The sequence below is a fragment of the Stomoxys calcitrans genome, chromosome 1, assembly GCF_963082655.1.
Source record: "Stomoxys calcitrans chromosome 1, idStoCalc2.1, whole genome shotgun sequence".
In the NCBI taxonomy this organism is placed as follows: Eukaryota; Metazoa; Arthropoda; class Insecta; order Diptera; family Muscidae; genus Stomoxys; species Stomoxys calcitrans.
Window position 1 is genome coordinate 185,085,116 of NC_081552.1, and position 21,216 is coordinate 185,106,331.

Consider the following 21,216-nt stretch of genomic DNA (forward strand, 5'->3'; position numbering starts at 1 on the left):
TAGCTATGTTCGTCTGACCGTCGGTCCGTCTGTCTGTCTGTCCATGTATTCTTGTAATCAAGGTGCAGGTCGCATTTGTTGTCCGAGTGTTACAAAATTTTGAGCAAGTAATTTTTTTTGGTCCAAGGACAAACGCTATTAATTTTGAACAAAATCGGTTTAGATTTAGATATAGCCCTCATATATATCTTTCATCCGATATGTTCTTTTAAGGCTGTGAAGCCACAAATTTTTGGCATGAGATATTTCATTTGACGTCCCAATATGTGTACAACATTTCATTAAAATCGACTCAGATTTAGATATAGCTACCATATATATCTTTCCTCCAATGTGGCATTTAAAAGCCATAGAAGCCACAATTTTTGTCCGATCTTTACAAAATTCTGCATGAGATGTTTTATTTGACGCTGCAATATGTGTCCAAAATTTCATAAAAATTGATTCAGATTTAGATTTATGGGGGCATATATATCTTTCATCCGATGTGGCCTTTGAAGGCTATTGAAGCCACAATTTTGTGCGATCTTTACAAAATTCTGCATGAGGTGTTTCATTTACCGTCTTATACACGTGTGCGAAATTGCATTAAAATCGGACCAGATTTAGATATAGCTCCTATATATATCTTTCATCCGATATGGCCATTGAAGGCTATAGGAGCCACAATTTTGGTCCGATCATTGGAAAATTTTGCATGAAGTGTTTTATTTGAAGTTTTAAGTCGTGTTAATTCGCAAATGTTATCAAAATCGGATCGGATTTAGATATAGCTCCCATATATATCTTTCATCCGATATGGTCTTTGAAGCCTATAGAAGACACAATTTTGGTCCGATTTTTGCATAATTTTGCATGAAGTGTTTTATTTTCAGATTTAGATATAGCTCTCCTATATATATATTCCATCCGATATGGCATTTTAAGACTATAGAAGCCACAATTTTGGTTTGATCTTTACCAAATTTTGCAGGAAATGTTTTATTTGGCGTTGTAATACGTGTGCCAAGTTTCATAAAAATCGGTTCAGATTTAGATATAGCTCCCATATATATCTTTCATCCGATATGTCCTATTAAGGCTGTAGAAGCCACAAATTTGTTCCGATCTTTACAAAATTTAGTACGAGCTATTTTATTTATCGTCTACATAGATGTCCAAAATTTCGTCAAAATCGGTCCAGATTTAGATATAGCTCCCATATTTATCTTCCATCCGATATGGCCTTATAAGGCTAGAAGGCACAATTTTGTTTTGATCTTTATAAAATTTTGAGTGTGGTGTTTAATTTGACGTGTACTAAATTTTATCAAAGTCCGTCCAGATTTAGATATATGTAGCCCCCATGTATGTGATTTAGGGCTCTAGCAGCAACAATTTAGGTCCTATCATAAGAAAATCTTACAAGATTCTATTCAATATATCAAAAGTTATGCAAAATTAAAATCTGACCATATTTCAACATAGATTCCATGCATTAAAAGTAGTACGCAGACTGGGTGGTGTAGGGTATTATATAGTCGGCTCTGCCCGACTTTTGCCTTTCCTTACTGGTTCTTCTTAAATCCCTCTAGGGCAGAATTCTTTTGCGATTTGGCCGAAATTTTTCACAATGGGATTTACTATGGTGAAATTTTGCACAATAGGTTCTACTATTGTCTTTAAAATATTAGGCCAAGTATGGCCCGAATCGTTTTATGACCTGACATAGCTCCAATAGCATAGCAACTCTTATCGGTTATCCTTTGTTTGCCTATAAAGAGATACCGATCAAAGAACTTGACAAATGCGATCCAAGGTGGAGGGTATATATTGGGTTGCCCAAAAAGTAATTGTCGGTAATATAGTAGTAATATAGTTGGCGTTGAAAGAAATTCATTTAACAAACCGAATCAACGCTTGTGATATGCACCTTAAACGCAATGAATTCGATCCGTTTTTAAAACGAATCATAACTGGAGATGAAAAATGGATTGTTTACAACAACGTTAGTCAAAAACGATCATAGTCCAAGCATGGTGAACCAGCTCAAACCACTTCAAAGGCTCATATCCACCAAAAGAAGGTTATGCTGTCTGTTTGGTGGGATTGGAAGGGTGTGGTATATTTTGAGCTGCTTCCAAGGAACCAAACGATTAATTGGGATGTTTACTGTCAACAATTGGACAAATTGAATACAGCCATCAAGGAGAAGCGCCCAGAATTGGTCAATCGTAAAGGTGTCATATTCCACCAGGACAACGCTAGACCGCACACATCTTTGGTCACTCGCCAAAAACTGAGTGAGCTTGGCTGGGAACTTTTGATGCATCCACCATATAGCCCTGACCTTGCACCATCAGACTACCATTTATTTCGATCTTTGCAGAACTCCTTAAATGGTAAAACTTTCGGCAATGATGAGGCTATAAAATCGCACTTGGTTCAGTTTTTTGCAGATAAAGGCCAGAAGTTCTATGAGCGTGGAATACTAAATTTGCCAGGAAGATGGCAAAAGGTTATCGAACAAAATGGCAATTATATATTTGATTAAAGTTCATTCTAAGTTTTATTAAAAATGCATTTACTTTCTTTTAAAAAATCCGCAATTACTTTTTAGGCAACCCAATAAGATTCGTCCCGGACGAACTTAGCACGATTTTACTCGTTAAAATGCTAGACGCAATTTTAATTTTATTTATGGCTAGCTGACCCGGGACAGCTCCGCTGCGCCTTCTTTTAGTTTATATGGAACAAAAGTTTTCTTGGAATATTTATTTTCGACAATTAAAGATCTTTTAGTGAAATGCCATGCTACGAAAATAGTATATCGCTTGACTAACAGTTTAACAATATAAGTGCATTTATCTGAATCCCACATGATCTTTACTGGTCTACGAATTTAAGTTTGGATGCAAGGTGTACTCTGTTCTTAAAATACTTTATTTCAGCCCGATATTCTCATGATATCTGATTTAGGGGAGTTCTCGGGAGTGAGGTGGTCCCCCAGGCACTTGGCCCTGAAAAATATCAGAATCGTGCTCATCTTTCAAATACCATTTATTTAAACCCCATATTGCCATTGGTTTAGGGGGAGTTTACAGGATGAGGCGTCCCCCAAACACATGGCCCCAAAATACGTTATCAAATTCGTTTTCTAATCGAATGGTCGAAAAATGTTTACCCTCTGGGAGATGTGTTGGGGAATCTCCATATGAGATTCGTATTCTACTCCCAAATACTTTGGTTTGAGCCCCACAAATTGCTGTTTGTGGGGTATTTTGGGAAAGGGGTAGACCCCCAGAAAATTGGTCCCGAAAGTGGGTATCAATTCTTGCTCTACCCCCCAATATCTTTCATTTAAGCTCCATATTGACATGGTCGGTAAATATGCCCGATTTAGGGGTGTTTTGGGGATTGGGGTGGTCTCCCAAACACTAAGCCCGGAAAATATATTTGCAATGTGCTCTATTCTCATATAACTATATATCATTTATTTGAACCCAATATTGCAATTGGCTTCAAAATTGGATATTGGATAATTGGGGGATGGGCGGCCACTGAGTGAGTTGACCTTGAAAATATATATCGGATTCGTGCTCTACTCTAAAACCCTCTTATTTGAGTCTCATATTGCAATAGTCAGCAACTACTTTCTATTTGGGTGGTGCTGTGGGGCTGGGGTGGCCCCATAGACACTTTTCTCGAATATTGATATCAGATTCGTGCTTTACTCCCAAAGACCTCTTATTTGAGCCGTATATTGCTATGGTCGCAAATTTGTACCCTTTGGGGATGTTTTAGGGGAGAAGCGGCCCCCCAAACAATTGGTCCCATATTTGGATATCAGATTCGAATTCTACATTTAAATACCTTTTATTTAAGCCCCATAATCCCATGGTCAGTAAATAAGTCCTCTTTGGGGGGTGTTTTGGGAAGGGGTGGACCCCAGAAACGTGGTCCCAAATTTGGATATTAGATTCGTATTCTACTCGCAAATACCTTCCATTTGTGTCCCATATTGCCATGGTCGGTAAATATGTCCGATTTAGGGGTGTTTTGTTCCGACATTTGGATATCAGATACGTTTTCTTATCTTAAATACCTTTCATTTGAGTTCCATATTGTCGTGATTGGTCTAAATATATGTTTAGTGGATTTTAGGGTGGGGCGGCTCCCCTAGGTACCCTATCCGAAATTTGGATACCACATTTTTATTTTTAGGGTACTATATGAGAGCACACAAAATTTCGCTTAAATCGCACAACCCATCTCCGAGATCTGGCGTTTCTGAAAATTAAGGTAAGGGGGAGGGTCACCCCCCCTTCAGACATCAAAAAATGTAGTACCCTATTTTCACCACGGGATCATTATGCACCATCTGCGAAAATTTCAAGAAAATCGGTTCCTTATAGACTCGATCTGAGTCTATAAGGAACACACAAACAAACAAACAAACTTACAAACAAACACAAATTGATTTTTATATATAGGACGATGAAGATCAAAATAAAAGGGCGCAAACAGACATATGATGAAAATATTTATATTATTGGCATAACGACTTATTTAGCATCGATCTAATTATAACATATTCGAGATAAATGTTTTTCTGTTGGGTGTACTTCCCCAACGCATGTAATTCATAGAGTGAGGGAAGCGGCTAGTATCGAAATCGCTAGTCATGTACCCTCCAACGTTACCTTGACTGAACTTCATTTCTACCGATTCTGCTTATGTCGGAGCCCTGGGATGGTGTATACATTTTGTATTTGCTCTAATTGCCATATTTACCCTCCCTAATCCCAGCATATACTCAGGCTATTAACCTTCTTTAAGGAAACTTTTTTTTTATCAAATCGGTCATTGGTCGAGACTAGTAACACTATTTCAATGTTTTGCAACAGTTGAAGGTCTGCAAAAGGCGAAAAGTCGACCTTACGCTTCTTGGTCATATAAATGACGTGTTTTCCTCATTACTTTCTAATTAGACTATGGTGTCAAGAGCTCATAAAAATATATTCGGGGCTTCTTATCGTTTTGGAAAGCTCAGACCACCACACCTTCGATGTGTGTATTTTGTTTTGGTGTGGACCATAAAGTTCATATCAATGTAAATATCATCTAATCTAAATCGAAAGATAAAAGTTGTTTAAAAATGATTTCCCAAGAAATCACCGCAATCAGTATTCGCAGAAATTTGACCGAGTCAACAATCAAGAAAAGTGAAATAAGAAAAAAAACAAAACTTTAAAGCAAACATCCAAATTAATCAAAATAAGGAAAAATGTTGATAGTCTTACTAAAATTCGTAGGTATTTTTATGCACAGTCTTGAGGATTACAATTGAGAAGAAAAATTTTCCTCAACTCTTACAGATCCTTTGTGCCCTTATGATAAGGGGTATTCAGGGAAGTTGCAACGTTTGCCAGGAGAACAAAGTTGCCTGTCGCAGTAATAATACCTTCTCATTTTGCCCTGGTGGTTAGTCAAACTTCTATTTGATACGTTTTGGATTAACATTCTCCTTGAAATCTACCATGAATTACTTTTACAGGACAACCCACAGGGACAATTATCCAATGCCCCGCTAATTACATATGCACCTCAGATGTTTCGATTTGTTCTCCTCCAAATATTGGCCTTACACCCTCTTGCAATGAAGCCGACAATGACAAGCATGGTGAACCACAGCAGCTTGGACAATATCGCTGTGGCATTTGTGATAAACATAGAGTTTTTGCTTGCATAAATGAGACTACGATCAACTTTTGTTTTGGTAATAGCCAGCCTATGGAAGGCTACTATTCACAATGTCCCGAGGATACAGTTTGTGATATCGACAGAGAGTCGGGGTTTTGCAGTCCTGCTTTGGAGGCAGAGGTGAGTTAAGTGAACCTTATATGCTTACATCACATTCAAATAGGCGCAAAGTTTTAAATCAAAATTTTTAAGTTTTTATACCCTCCACCAAAGGATGGGAGTATACTGTCGGCGTTGACAAATTTTTCACAGCTTGTGACTCTGCAATTGCATTCTTTCTTCTGTCAGTTATCAGCTGTTACTTTTAGCTTGCTTTAGAAAAAAGTGTAAAAAAAGTATATTTGATTAAAGTTCATTTTAAGTTTTATTAAAAATGCATTTACTTTCTTTTAAAAAATCCGCAATTACTTTTTGGGCAACCCAATAATTTCGTCATTCTATTTGGAACTCCTCGAAATATTCGTCGAGGACTCCATAAAGTGTATATATTGTTGATCGTCATGACATTCTTAGTCGATTAAGCCATGTCTGTCCGTACGTCCGCCTGTCTGTTTGTCTGTCGAAAGCACGCTATCTTTCGAAGGAGTAAAGCCAGGTGCTTGAAATTTTGCATATATACCTCTTACTAGTGCAGGTCTATTTGGATTGTAAATGGGCCAAATCGGTCCATGTTTTGGTATAGCTGCCAACCCCGATTTAGGGTCTTAGGCCCAAAAAAGCCACATTTATTATCCGATTTTGCTGAAATTTGGGAAAGTGAGTTGTATTAGGCCCTTCGACATTCTTCTTCATTTTGGCTGAGATCGGTCCAGATTTGGATATAGCTGCCATATAGCCTGATCCGCCGATTTAAGGTCTTAGGCCCATAAAGGCCACATTTATTATACGATTTTGCCAAAATTTGGGACAGTGAGTTGTGTTATGCCCTTCGACATCTTTCTTCAATTTTGCCCAGATCGGTTCAGATTTGGATATAGCTGCCATATAGACAGATCCGCCGATTTAGGGTCTTAGGCCCATAAATGCCACATTTATTATCCGATTTTGCCAACATTTGGGACAGTGAGTTGTGTTATGCCCTTCGACATACTTTTGCAATATAGCACAGATCGGTCCAGATTTGGATATATCTGCCATATTCACCGATCTCTCGATTAAGGTTGTGGGCCCATAAAAGGCGCATTTAATGTCCGATTTCGCCGAAATTTGGGACAGTGGCTTATGTTAGGCTTTTCGACATCCGTATCGTAGATGCAGTTTTTATTTTTTATCAGCATTTTGTAGGATGATTATTATTTTTTTTTGGGTTTTTTTTTACAAATTCACTACATAAACGCGGGCCCCATACAAACATGTATACAGCGGACGACGGACAAACTACCACTACCAAAACACTTCGTGCCAAATTCCAGCCAAATCGGATAATAATTGCGCCCTATAGTGGCTCAAGAAGTCATGATCCGCAACCGGTTTATATGGGTGTTATATAAGGTTATAAACTGATTTGGACCACACTTGGCACAGTTGTTTATGGTCAAACCAAAACACTTTGTTCAAAATTTCATCCAAATCGGATAGTTATAACGCCCTCTAGAGGTTCAAGAAGTCAAGATCGGTAATCGGTTTATACTGTATGTGAGGTATATCAGGTTATGAACCGATTTTAACCATACTTGACACAGTTATTGACAAACTAAAAGACTTAATGCTAAATTTCACCCAAATCGGATAATAATTGCACCCTCTAGAGTCTCAAGAAGTCAAGATCGCAGATCGGTTTATATGGGTGCTATATCAGGTTATTAACCGATTTGGACTATACTTGGCGAAGTTGCGGATACTCAAACCAAACACAGGCGCAGTTGTTAGAAGTTAGAACAAAACACTTAATGCGAAATCGGATGATAATTGCGCCATCTAGCGGGTCAAGAAGTCAAGGTCCAGAATCGGTTTATATGTAAGCTAAAACAGGTTATTAACCGATTTGGGCCATACTCGGCGCAGTTGTCAGAAGTTTGAACAAAACACTTTATGCGAAATTCCAGCCAAATCGGATAATAATTGCACCCTCTAGAGGCTCAAGAAGTCAAGATCCGAAATCGGTTTCTATGAGTGCTATATCAGGTTATGAACCGATTTGGACCATACTTGGCGAAGTTACTGATGTTCAACCAAACACGCCTGGGCAGACCGGCAGCACTCCCGCATTGTTTGTTATACTCACCACCGAAGGATGGGGGTATAGTCATTTTGTTATTCCGTTTGCAACACATCGAAATATCCATTTCCGACTCTATAAAGTATATATATTCTTGATCAGCGCCAAAATCTAAGACGATCTAGCCATGTCTGTTCGTCTGTCTGTCGAAATCACGCTACAGTCTTTAAAAATAGAGATATTGAGCTGAAACTTTGCACAGATTCTTTTTTTGTCCATAAGCAGGTTAAGTTCGAAGATGGACTATATCGGACTATATCTTCATATAGCCCCCATATAGACCGATCCGCCGATTCAGGGTCTTGGGCCCATAAAAGCCACATTTATTATCCGATTTTGCTGAAATTTGGGACTTAATATGGCCTAGATCGATCTAGATTTGGATATTGCTGCCATATAGACTAATCCACCGATTTAGGGTCTTAGGCCCATAAAAAGCGCATTTATTGTCAGATTTTGCCAAAATTTGGGACAGTGAGTTGTGTTAGGCCCATCGACATCCTTCTTCATTTTAGCCCAGATCGGTCTAGATTTGGATATAACAACCATATAGATCGATCTCTCGATTTAAAGTTTTGGGCCTAAAAAAGGCGCATTTATTGTCCGATGTTGTCAAAATTTGGGACAGTGAGTTAAGTTAAGCCCCTCGACATACTTCTGCCATATGGCACAGATCGGTACAGATTTGAATATAGCTGCCATATAGACCGATCTCTAGATTTAAGGTCTTTAAGGTCTAAAAGGCGCTTTTATTGTCCGATGTCGCCGAAATTTGGGACAGTGAGTTAAATTAAGCCGCTCGGTATATTTCTACAATTTGGCCTAGATCTATCAAGATTTGCATATAGCTGCCATATAGACCGATATCTCGATTAAAAGTCTTGGCCCCATAAAAGGCGCATTTACAATCCGATTTCACTGAAATTTGACACAGTGACTTATGTTAGCCTTTTCGACATCCGTGTCATATATGGTTCAGATCGGTTTGTTTTTGGTTTTAGGTTTTATACACAATTGAACAATGGCTTGTACTTATTAGTATTTGGTCCAAATCGGAACATATTTCGATATAGCTGCTATGGGGCATAAGGTGTGGTTTACACATATACCAGAGGTGGTGGGTATCCAAATTTTGTCCCGTCCGAACTTAACGCCTTTTTACTTGTTTTTTTTCCACCACTTAACGGGCTTTTTATGTCTTCCTGCTTGTGGTGTATTTGTTGCCCCCTTTCCTTTCCCGCCTCGTGTGCAGTGGTTGACGCTCTTGTTCTCTTGTCGCTGTCATCCCGCTGTTTAAAGCATAACACTAAACAGTGGGGGTATTCACGGCGATAAGAGAATAGGCTTGAATATACTGTACACACTGATAACGTTTAATATTTCTGATTTGCACAATGTTTGGTGAGTTTAGAATACAACATACGAGGTTTACATTCGAACTTTTTCACGGTATATTCCCATGTTGATTATCATCGAACTGATGTCTACGCTTTATGTGAAACCCAGGTGGGTGAGGATTCTGATCCACAGGATTTTCACATTCCAAGGTATCACAATCTATCTCTTTTCTTCCGCCACAGAGGCCTTGTGCGATATGTACGTAATGATATAGCGTTTCATAAGCAGCTATACTTGGGCTCACAAGATCCGGAATTTAATTCCTTTTGGGTTAAATTGAGGATTGGAACACGCGTACTTTACTTCGGATTTTCATACAGAAGTCCCAACTCGGAAAGGGAGGTTCGCTTAAGCAGATGATTTTCCGCACAGTGAAATCGTTGTTGCTGGCGATTTGAAAGTCCACAAAGTCCTCTTGGTTTCCCATTCGGGACATACGAATCCGGAGGATCAATATGCCGAGCTATTCCCCGCGCAGAATGGTGTAATGCAGCTAGTGAATGAACCGACACATATTTCATGTGTCGAAGGGCAACAACATAACACTCTTGACCTATTCTTAACTTCACACCCTGAGAAATATAAAGTTAATGTCCTTGCACCTCTTGGCAATTCTGATCACTGCATTTCAGGGTCCTTTTCGTATTCTTTAGATTAAGCATAACTAATTTTTCCTGCATTTTAATTGGAAACTTTGTTTTCTAAATGGTGACGTAAATGCTGCTGCCGAAATGGTGGAGGAAGTAATATTAATAGGAATGAGGTTGGTCATTCCGACTAAGAATTTATCTGTTAAATCAAAGGATAAAATTTGGTTTTACCGGGATAAACAGGATACATTTAGGATTGAACAAAAATGCCAATACCGAAATGCTGCGCAAACAGGCAAGAACTTCGTGTGCCAGAGTGCTTAGACACGAAAAGTTTCTTTACATACAGCGTCTATGTGCTAAAATTATTGCTTCTCCGAGAGGAAGCAAGAGCTTTTGATCATTCGTAAAAAGAGTAAAGAGTAACCCATCGCCGATCCCAACACTTGTTAAGGATGACCAGGTATTCACTGACCCGGTTAATAAAGCTAATCTACTGGCTGGAATGTTTGCAGGAAATTCTTCCTTGCCGTTTAGCAATCAACCACTTCCTGTGATTGATAGTGTATCTAGTTCGATGCCGCAGATATTCTTTCGAACGTTTGAAGTTAAAAGGGTCTTTGCGGATATCGACGTTAATAAATCTCCGGGCCCGGACGGTATTTCAATACTTATGCTTTGTAAGTGTTCTTGCGGGAGTTTTCCCGGCGCGTTGGAAGTTTTCGAACGTTCAGCCCATCCCCTGCGAATTGCGATATGCTCCGCGCTCTCCATAACCTTGGAGAGGATGATTAACCATCATCTTGTGAGATACTTAAAGTCCAATGGCCTTCTTAGCGATAGACAGTATGGGTTCCGCAGAAAGCACTCTGCGGGGACCTAACGGCATTATTGTCGGAACGTCGGAGTCGCTTCCTCCACCAGTTTGGTGAGAGTAAGGGGAGATATTTCCAAGGCATTTGATAGGGTCTGGCACGGTGCACTTTTATCAAGGCTTGCCGCTTTTGTAGTCGGTAATAACTTCGTTCAATTTGGCCTATTTTTTATCTTTTTTATACATAATTGTGGAATTTCTAAACCTTAGATTAATTACTCATTTCGCTTAGCTTCTTCTGTAAGCAAGTGTGACTTCCAAGTTTAGTATTAGCTCTTCTGGTGAAATTCTTAAAAATTTTAAGACATTTAGCGTCAATTTAGCTGGTTGGTGTCCAAATTTCTTTGGGGACTTTTCTAAATTATCGCATGTGAACATTCGCAAGTTGTTGGGCTTTTCAAAGCGATCTAGAAGGCATCATCCTTCCCCTGTTCCTGTGGTATTACAATGGTCGAAAATGTCTTAGTGAGCCTGATTTCAGATTGCCACTAAAAACTAATCTAACCTGATGCCTGCTAAGCAGTATTTTCCCAGTAGCATGAAACAAAGACCATTTAGAAGAAACCTTCATATTGAAAATCGTATTTCATACCAAGTAGCGTCCAAATGTAATTTTTTATTGAAAAATGGCATTTCTTATTTCCACTTTAGCCGAGTTGCGTCCCTGAGGGTTATGGCAATACGACACCTACAACTTTGGAGCCTACCACATCAACAATGACTACTTCTACCGCAACAACTACCATGACATCACCTCCCGATACAACTTCAACACAAAAGTCTACTCAAGAGCAGTCAACCACGGCTACTGCAACATCTCCAACAACTACCTCTACCCCATTGACAGCAACAACAACGGATGCTACAACTTCGGTTACAACTCCCACAACGATAACCATGCCTACAACCCCAACATCGACAGCAGAATCAACAACAACCACCACTATAGCATCTACAACAACCACTGAGAGTAAAGCATCGACTACATCCCCCACAACTACAACCGAACCAACAAAAACGCCAATAACACCATCTCCATCTACAACAAATACGGAAACTACAAGTACGATGAAAACTCCCACAATAACAGCTGGCACAAACCCTACTACAACAACTACTACAGAATTGTCAACCACAACAATGCCTTCTATGACAACGGAATCGACACTAACTTCTACAACAACCACAGCTATTACAGAACCTACAACGTCATGGCCATCGACAACAACGATTACAACACAGCCTACCACCACACCACCTACAACAACATCTTCTTCCACAGCTCAAACCACGACAACGACTACAACAGAAACTCCAACAACGACTACGCCATCTACAACAAAGACCATGACTACAGCAACACCAATCATTACTACTACAATACCAAGTACATCAACGGCTACAATACAGTCTACCTCTACACCAGCAACAGATTTTTCCACAGAAACAATTTCAATACAGTCCACCACGACAATCACACAATCACCAACTGGAACAATGACTACCACAAAGCCTTCTACTACTACAACGCAGTCCACAACAACTCCAGCAACAACTACGTCATCGACAATAGAGACAATGACTACCACAACGCTCTCTACTACTACAACGCAATCCACCACAACTCCAACGACGACCACTGCTTCTTCCACAGAGACTAACACAACACCAATCGTTACTTCTACTGGGGCCTCTACAACAACGGATACAATTCTGTCTACTACTACACCATCTGCAGTACTTTCTACGACTACAACACAATCTACAACGGATGCAACAACAACCGCAGTGGCGTCTACAACTTCGACATCAACCACAGTGCCTTCCACAGCGCCATCTACAACAGAAACAACGACAACCACAGAGCCATCTACAATTCCAACATCAACCGCAATGGCAACTACAACAACGACTACAGTACAATCTACCACTACATCAGCCTCAGTGCCTTCCACAACAACGGCTTCAACAGAACCCACCACTACACCAGCTACAATACCTTACACGACTTCAACACAATCAACCACGACGATCACACAATCTCCAACAGAAACAATGACTACTACAACTCAGTCTATAACAACTCCAACGACGACCACTACTTCTACCACAGATATTAACACAGAGACTAACACAACACCAATCGTTACTTCCACTGTGTCCTCTACAGCAACGAATTCTATTCCATCCACTACTACACCATCTGCAGTACCTTCCACAACTACAACACAGTCCACAGCACCATCTACAACTTCAACATCAACCACAATGCCAACTACAACAACGACTACAATACAATCTACCACTACATCAGCCTTAGTACCTTCGACAATAACGGTTTCAACAGAACCCACCACTACACCAGCTACAATATCTTCCACGACTTCAACACAGTCCACCACGACGATCACACAATCTGCAACAGAAACAATGACTACCACAACGCCTCCTTTTATTACAGCACAGTCTACCACAACACTAGCAACAACTATGCCTTCTACAACAGAGACAATGACTACCACAACGCTCTCTACTACTACAACGCAGTCCACCACATCTCCAACGACGACCACTACTTCTTCCACAGAGACTAACACAACACCAACCGTTACTTCCACTGGGGCCTCTACAACAACGGAAACAATTCCGTCCAGTACTTCACAGTCGGCAGTAACTTCCACGACTACTACACAATCCACCGCACAATCTACAACAGAAGCAACGACAACGGTATTTACAACTCCAACATCAACCACAATGCCCACTACAACAACGACTTCAACAGAATCTACCACTACACCAGCCACAGTGCCTTCCGCAACAACGACTTCAACCGAGATCACCACAACAACGACGGCGACTACGCCATCTACAACAGAGACTGTAACCACCACATCGCCAATAGTTACAACACAGACTACCACAACTCCAACTTCGACCACTTCTTCAACCACAGTGGCGACCACAACACCAATTATTATATCCACAACACCAACTACAACAACGGCTACAAATTCACCCACCACTACACCAGTTGCAGAGACTTCCATAACAATGACTACAACACAAACCACTACAACTCCGTTGACTAGCACGCCATCTACAACAGAGCCAACCACATCCACAACAAATCCGCAGACGACACCATCATCACCTCGTACTCCCGACGAAATTTGTCGCGATGATGTTTCAACAGGGTTCAAAAAGCCGGATAATGATGTCACATGCAAAAAGTAAGTTTTTCCATCCACCATCATTAACACAATAATATCCGGAGACGCTAACCATTATAAGACCGGCCATTCTGAATAATCGATTTATCCCAAATAAGTACAAATTTTGATTTCTCTTGTTGAAAATTCTTTAGCATTTGCGAGTTGCTTTTGTGGAATTTGTTTGCAGAGTTGCATTTTCAACGCAACACTCAAAAACAAAGATCAACACGCTCATTTTGCTTTGGCAACACTCAAAAACAAAGATCAACACGCTCATTTTGCTTTGGCAACACTCAAAAACAATGATCAACAACGCTCATTTTGCTTCGGCTTTACACTTACACTTCAGTCAGCATTTGCAAAACATCCGTAAAGGCCTAACCAGAATGAGGAGCGTCGCATTGAAAAATTCAGCTCTGCAAACAAATGTCAAAAAATCAACTCGCAGAAATTAAACAAATTTAAACTTTAACCTAGTGCTGACTTCGACTTTTCTGTCAACAGAGAAAGCGTTACAGTTATTAGGTTCGGAGACCTAGTTAAGCAACCACATTTTAAGGGGTGGCCCACGAATAATGAGGCCTGAAGACCGTGGAATAAACTTCGGCAAGGTTAAAGATTCTAGTTGACATATTAAATGTTAAACAACTGGTAGCTGCCGGCCAAATTGGACGGTACTCAGATTTCAGACCTTGTTTATGTTCTCTTTGTATTTTTCTTCTTTCTCGCATCCCTGCAAACATTTTTGTTCGCCAAACAATCTTGCACGAATTTTCCAGAAGAAGGGTACGATCGCGGACAGGCTCGTCTAAGAGTAGGTGACGATTCCCCCGTCGTGAGGAGTTGTGTCATCAAGACGAGAAGAGTGATCCGCGAATCTTCCATATAAGTTGCTAAAAAGTAGGTAAGGTTGAATGGGTTGCCCACCATATATGAGTTCACTAGGAGGCCAGTTTGGCCCACTGTGGTTTTCTAAAAAGAAAGGGAGGAAAACGAAGACGTGAGACCTCAGACTAGAAGTTATACACTAATAAAATAAAAACAGGAAGATTGGAGAACCCATCCCGACGCAAGCACGGACGTACCTATACCGGATCTTATGGCACCCTCCGTCGGAACAAATCAGAAGACCTACCAGAGATACGTTCGCAAGTTCACTCAGATCGCAAAAGAAACGGCTCCCCAGAAAGTATAGAACCGGACATGAAAACAGCAAGTGCTCGATAGTCTCCACCTCATCGAGGCAACTCGTGCAGAAGACATTGTGCGGTAATCCCATGCGCGTCGCCATGCGGCCTATGGCACAGTGCCCGATTATATCCTCTATTAAGGTACTCATCGACCTCTTATCGAACATCAGCAACTTCCTCGTCCTCCTCCGGTCGATGACAGACCAGAGCGTAGTCCAGCAACCATCCACTGAGTCCCATCTTGCCACCGACGCCGCTCTGGCCATCCCCTCTACTATATTAAGTAGCTCAACAAATGACAGGTAGGCAAGATCGGTGACTGGCACGGGATAACAATGAGTCCCATCTTCCCACCGACGCCGCTCTGGCCATCCCCTCTACTACAATATATTAAGTAGCTCAACAAATGGCAGGTAGGCAAGATCGGTGACTGGCACGGGATAACAATGAGAACGATACAGGCTGGAACTTGGAACTCCAATCTGTGTGGTGTTCATCGTTGTCACGAGAAGCTTAGCTGCCGGGCGCGTCCACATGTTGCGGATAGTGGAATGCTCCATACGTAGTAGCTGCAACTGCAGTTGAGGACAATCAGCGGAAAGTCTCAGTTAAAGCCCGGGCGGCAACTGCTCATGCTTAAATATTGAGTACCTCCCGGCACGGGATAAATATGAACATCACACAGGCTGGAACTCTGAACTTCAATCTTTGTGGTGTTTTTCGTCATCACGAGAAGCTTAGCTGGGAGCCACCGGGCACGTCCACAGGTTCCGATAGTGGAATGCACCATACGGAGTAGCTGCAACTGCAATCGCGGACTATCAGCGGTATCGAGTGGAGAGTCTCAGTGCTTAAATACTGGGTGCCTATGATGCTCGATACAAGACGAGTTATTGGCGCCTTAAAATAATCAATGGCCATCATGTTCCCGCGGCGATCGGTCGTATAGACCGGAACGAGTTTACCCGCTTATAAGAGCTTGACGAGGACCGCCAACTCCACATGCAAATGTGGCCAAAACAACAACAACTGAGTGCCAATGATGCTCGATGTGACAAGGCGTGTTATTGACGCCTTTAAATAACTAAAAGCCATCATGTTCCCCCAGCCCGGCACGAGATGATTGAGGGATGCTCCATATACGGAGAAGCTGCAACTGCAGTCTCGGAAAATCAGCGGTATCGAGTGGAGAGTTTCTGTGAGTGCCCGGCCGGAATCGGTTCTTGCTTAAATACTGAGTGCAGATGATACTCGATATAACAAGGCGAGTTATTGGCGCCTTAAAATGACACCTGCGGCTACTGTAATGGCACATACATCTGCCAAAAAGACCGTGCACTCGTCTGCCAATCTCAGACACATACCGATCCTGACTCTATCTTAGAGCCGTCAGTGAAGATCAAGGTCTCATCCTCCTCAAGTACAGCATTCGGTCTCCATTCATACCTCCCGGGAAAACGAATCCTGAATGTTTGAATCGCAAACAGTACCGGTGCCAGATAGTCGGAGATCCTCCTCAGTCTACCCTCCGCATCCATAACCCCATAATCGAACTGTGGCCGCAACCGTCCTCCTTCAGCATGCCGAGCTCCCTCAGCACAAGCTCGACCTTGGCGGCGAACTAGGCCTAAATGGGATGTATATCCATCACCGCTTCCAAGCCTGCCTGCGGTGCGGCCTGCATTGCGGTCACAGTGCCCCTGTAACCCCAATGCAGGCCAGTCTGTGGACCTTCTCGAACGTGTCCTCTTCTCCACGGCCTTCCACCATGCCAGTGCTCCATAGGTCAGTACCGGTAAGTCCGAAGAATCTTTGAAGATCTTAGAATAGCGCAAGAACCATGTGGGCGAGTAACAATTGAATGTTTTGGAAGATTAATAAAATACTCTTCTAGAAGAGTTGCGCATTACTCGCCTGGACGAGTAACATATAAGTGTTTTGGAATATTTATTAAAAATATAGGTCTAAAAGAGTTGCGTGTTATTCCCTAAGAAAATCTAAAAACGAACATCAAGATTAGTTGTATAAGTCTTCATATTCGTCATATAAATCCGAATCGCCATATAAGCCAAGTGAGAATTCTGTTTGGTGTTTTTGAAGTTGTCCACACAAAACAAAACATCGAATAACATAATTCAATACAAGTACTAAACGCACCAGGCTTTAAAATAAAAACAATCGCGAAAAGTTAACTCAGGTGATTAATAAAAAAAATTTCTGGACGAGTATAACGAAATGGGTTGAGTAGTAATTGTCGCGAAAAGTTTCTGAAACTTCCGCACACGCAATGGAATGTCCAATGATAAGCTAGAAGAGTGTTTCACGAGTCATATGGGATATTATAACGCAATGGGTTATAAGAGAATCGTCGCTAAAACTTACGCACTTGCATTGAATTGCCTAATGATAACCTAGAAGAGTGTTTCACGAGTTATACGCACGATTATAACGCAGTGGGTTGTAAGAATCGTCGCGAAGAGTTGCTTAAACTTCCGAACCATGATTAAGAAGAACTTATTTTGATCTGAAGTCAACTTTCTTGACTGTGGATTATACTTCTTCGACTATGGAATTTCTGCCCCATGCCACTATAGACATACACCTGAGCCAGTAATAGGCTTGTTGTGCACTCTAAAAACTAAAAGTAACATCGAAAAAGAAAATTTCAAGTTCGGAATTCCTTGCTACTTACAAAATCCTTAATTGTTTTCCATACCACTCCCCTTAGTTGGTTCATGTCAGGTATTGTGTCCCCACATAAGTGCCGGTGTTCGTTAGCCGCGAAATACGGGCAATGACATAGGAAATGCTCCAACGTCTAATCATCTTCCCCACATGTCCTACACATGCTATCACTTGCCGCACCGATTTTGCATTAGTGAGCTCGTAGACCTATGTGTCCCGTTATGACCGCCAAATCGTCTGCCCTTTCATTTCCCCTTAATTCGTTACGGCCTGTCACCCAAACGATGTGGATTGTGACATCCTCAGAAAGGCTTTAATCTCCTTACACTCCAAGACTGTTCGTGATCTTACCGTCCTGGTTGTTAAGGCCCTTGTGGCCATTTTACTGTCCGTAAAGATGTTCATACTCGACGTCCTCGCGTTAGTACCACACCACCTCACGCATTCCGTGATCGCCCGGATCTCTGCTTGCATTACCGTATTATGGTCAAGCAGTTTTAAACAGATCTCAGTCCCTGGGTTCTCAATGTAGACCACCAGGCCCACTCTGTCTAGCTATGAGCCATCCGTGTAACATGATCATCCAGACGGCGCTACTATTGATCTGTCAGTCCAAGACTGTGCCACTGGCAGCAGAGCCTCGAATTCGACCTCAAGGTTCATTTCATGTTTGCCATAGTAGGCAAAGATGGCAGGTTCGAGGGGAGATGATTAGGAGGCGGATCCTGAAATAATATCAGCATCGTGCTAGAGCACGATTTTGTTTGAGCCCCATAATGTCAAGCATTTTGAAGGTGGCAATCAGGATATTAAGGGTTACGTGTCTCTTTAAGATCCACACTAATTAATTTTTTTCTATTGGCTATTTATATTCAAAATCATATTTCAAAGCTACCACTTGGATACCACATTTTTGAAAATCCGCAGGTCGTCCTGTGTCTATCCCAATTTGAGGGCAAAAACTGTACTCTACTACCAAATACCTTTTATTGCTTTGCTATTCTATCCTGATCGGCCTTCATATATATATTATTTTAAATTAAAATTTTTTGGCTTGGATGGATTGCCTTCTGACACTTCCTTTCATTTGAGTACCATTTATTCTCAGTCGTCCTACATGATACTTTGGTGTTGCTTTCATTGGGAGGAAAGGGTCGGTCCCACCAACACTAAGACCCAAAAGACTATTTATTTGAGTTCATTATTGTCGCAATCTACATGACCTGCTGAACGGCAGGACGTGACCCACTTTTGATTTTGGGCGGTACTTTAGGTACGCTTTTGGGCTTTAGGCGGCGTCCTAATAACTTGGATTAACTTTTTCACGTCTTATTCGTATTCTACTCCCGAATACCTTTCATTTGAGTCACCCGATCAGCCCACTTTGATTTTGGGCGGTACTTTTGGGGCGGTTTTGTGCTTGAGACAGCTGCCTTGATACTTGGATCCAATTATTAATATCATATTCTTACTTAACTTCTGAATACCTTTTATTGGAGTCCTATATTGTCCCGATCGATCCTCTTTTTATTTTGGTCGGTATTCTTGGTATTTCTAGGTATTTGGGTGAAATTTTTGACACCATATTCATTTTCTACTCCCGAAAACCTTTTGCTTGAGTCCCACATTGTCCCGATTGGTCCACTTGGATTTTCGGCGATACTTTTGGGGCGGTTTTGTGAATGCATTTTAACTTGTTATACCCACCACCACCGTTTTTAACACCTCGAAATATTGATCTAGGACCTATAAAATGTATATATTCTTGATCGTCCCAACTTCCTGAGTCGATGTCCGTCCAGCTGTCGAAATCACGATAGCGGTCGAGCGCGTAAAGCTAGCCGCTTGAAATTTTGCACAGATACTAACTATCAAGTTAAGTTATTGGGGATTGCAAATGGGCCATATCAGATTTGTTCAGATTTGGATATAGCTTCCATACGAACCGATCTCCCGATTTGATTTCTAGACCCCCTTGAATCCACAATTTTTATCCGATGTAGCTACAATTTTGCATATAGTATTCCGTTATGACTTCCAACAACTGTGCCAAGTACGTTTAAAATCGGTCTATAACCCGGTATAGCTTTCCTATAAACCGATCTCCCGATTTGACTTCTTGAGCCCCTGGAAGCCGCAATTGTTGTCCGATTTGGCTGAAATTTCACACATAGTGTTCTGATATCACTCTCACCAACTGTGCTAAGTACGTTATAAATCGGTCTATAACCTGATATAGCTTTCTATAAACCGATCTCCCGATTTGATTTCTTGAGGCCCTGGAAGTCGCAATTTTTGTCCGATTGGGCTAATAGTGCTCTGTCATGACTTCCAACAACTGTGACAAGTAAGGTCTAAATCGGTCTACAGCCAGATATAGCTCCCATATTTTAGCAGAATCCATGGTGGTGGGTTCACAAGATTTGGCCCGGCTGAACTTAGCACGCTTTTACTTGTTTTTTCTTCTTCTACTCATAAATCATAAAAACCATTTGAACAGGAGATATTAAGTAATTGTTTTATTTTTACTTAAAGATACATTGTTTGCTATGGTAACCCATTAATGGGCAGGGAGTTGGAATGTTCGTCGGGACTATTTTTTGATTCGGTAACAAAACTTTGTGTCAGTTATTGGCCAGAATGCTGTAGCAAGGATTATATAAATCAAAATACCACAAGCAGCACACAACAACCGATTACCACAAGCACCACACAACAACCGACTACAACAAGCACCACACAACAACCGACTACCACAAGCACTACACAACAACCGACTACAACCACAACAAGAGCTCCTCGTACTCCTAATCAAATTTGCGCAGATGCTGCATCAACCGGTTCATATGGTCTCGATTATGATCCCACATGTAAGAAGTAAGTAAACTCGTAAGGCTTCGATGTGGATTTTCTTGATACAAATTAACTTTTTCTCATTTTAGTTTTGTTGTCTGTTATATGTCTGGTGGTAAACTTCAAGGATTAACTAAAACGTGCTCCACTGGTCAGTATTTTAATACGGCAATGAGAATATGTTCGACGAATAAGCCAGACGGTTGTCTATAGAGACTATCAGACTGATGACAAAACAAAAATAAACTGACAATATTTCTATGAGCAAAAAAGTTTTACATGCTTGTTTTTTTTTTCCTTTTAAGTTATCTACCCCAAAAAGTGGTTTGGAAATATCTTAATAGTGAATCTTCTGACACAGCAGAGCATTCGAATTCATTTGCCGTTTATTTTTGAACAACTTCATTCATTTTTCACAGTATATCCATTTTCGGCAAAGACTGTGATCTCC

At 41.0% G+C, this 21,216-nt stretch overlaps 1 protein-coding gene across 1 annotated transcript; it reads left to right on the forward strand.

Annotated features, from left to right (window-relative positions):
- Positions 1-5,272: 5,272 nt before the first annotated feature.
- LOC106090433 (mucin-2) lies at positions 5,273-21,015 on the forward strand. The gene is made up of 6 exons (XM_013256604.2): positions 5,273-5,290; positions 5,358-5,463; positions 5,537-5,862; positions 11,474-14,055; positions 20,448-20,789; positions 20,855-21,015. The coding sequence occupies exons 2-6, from the start codon at positions 5,373-5,375 to the stop codon at positions 20,976-20,978; spliced, it is 3,465 nt and encodes a 1,154-aa protein (XP_013112058.2). The 5' UTR covers positions 5,273-5,290; positions 5,358-5,372; the 3' UTR covers positions 20,979-21,015.
- The last annotated feature ends 201 nt before the right edge of the window (positions 21,016-21,216 follow it).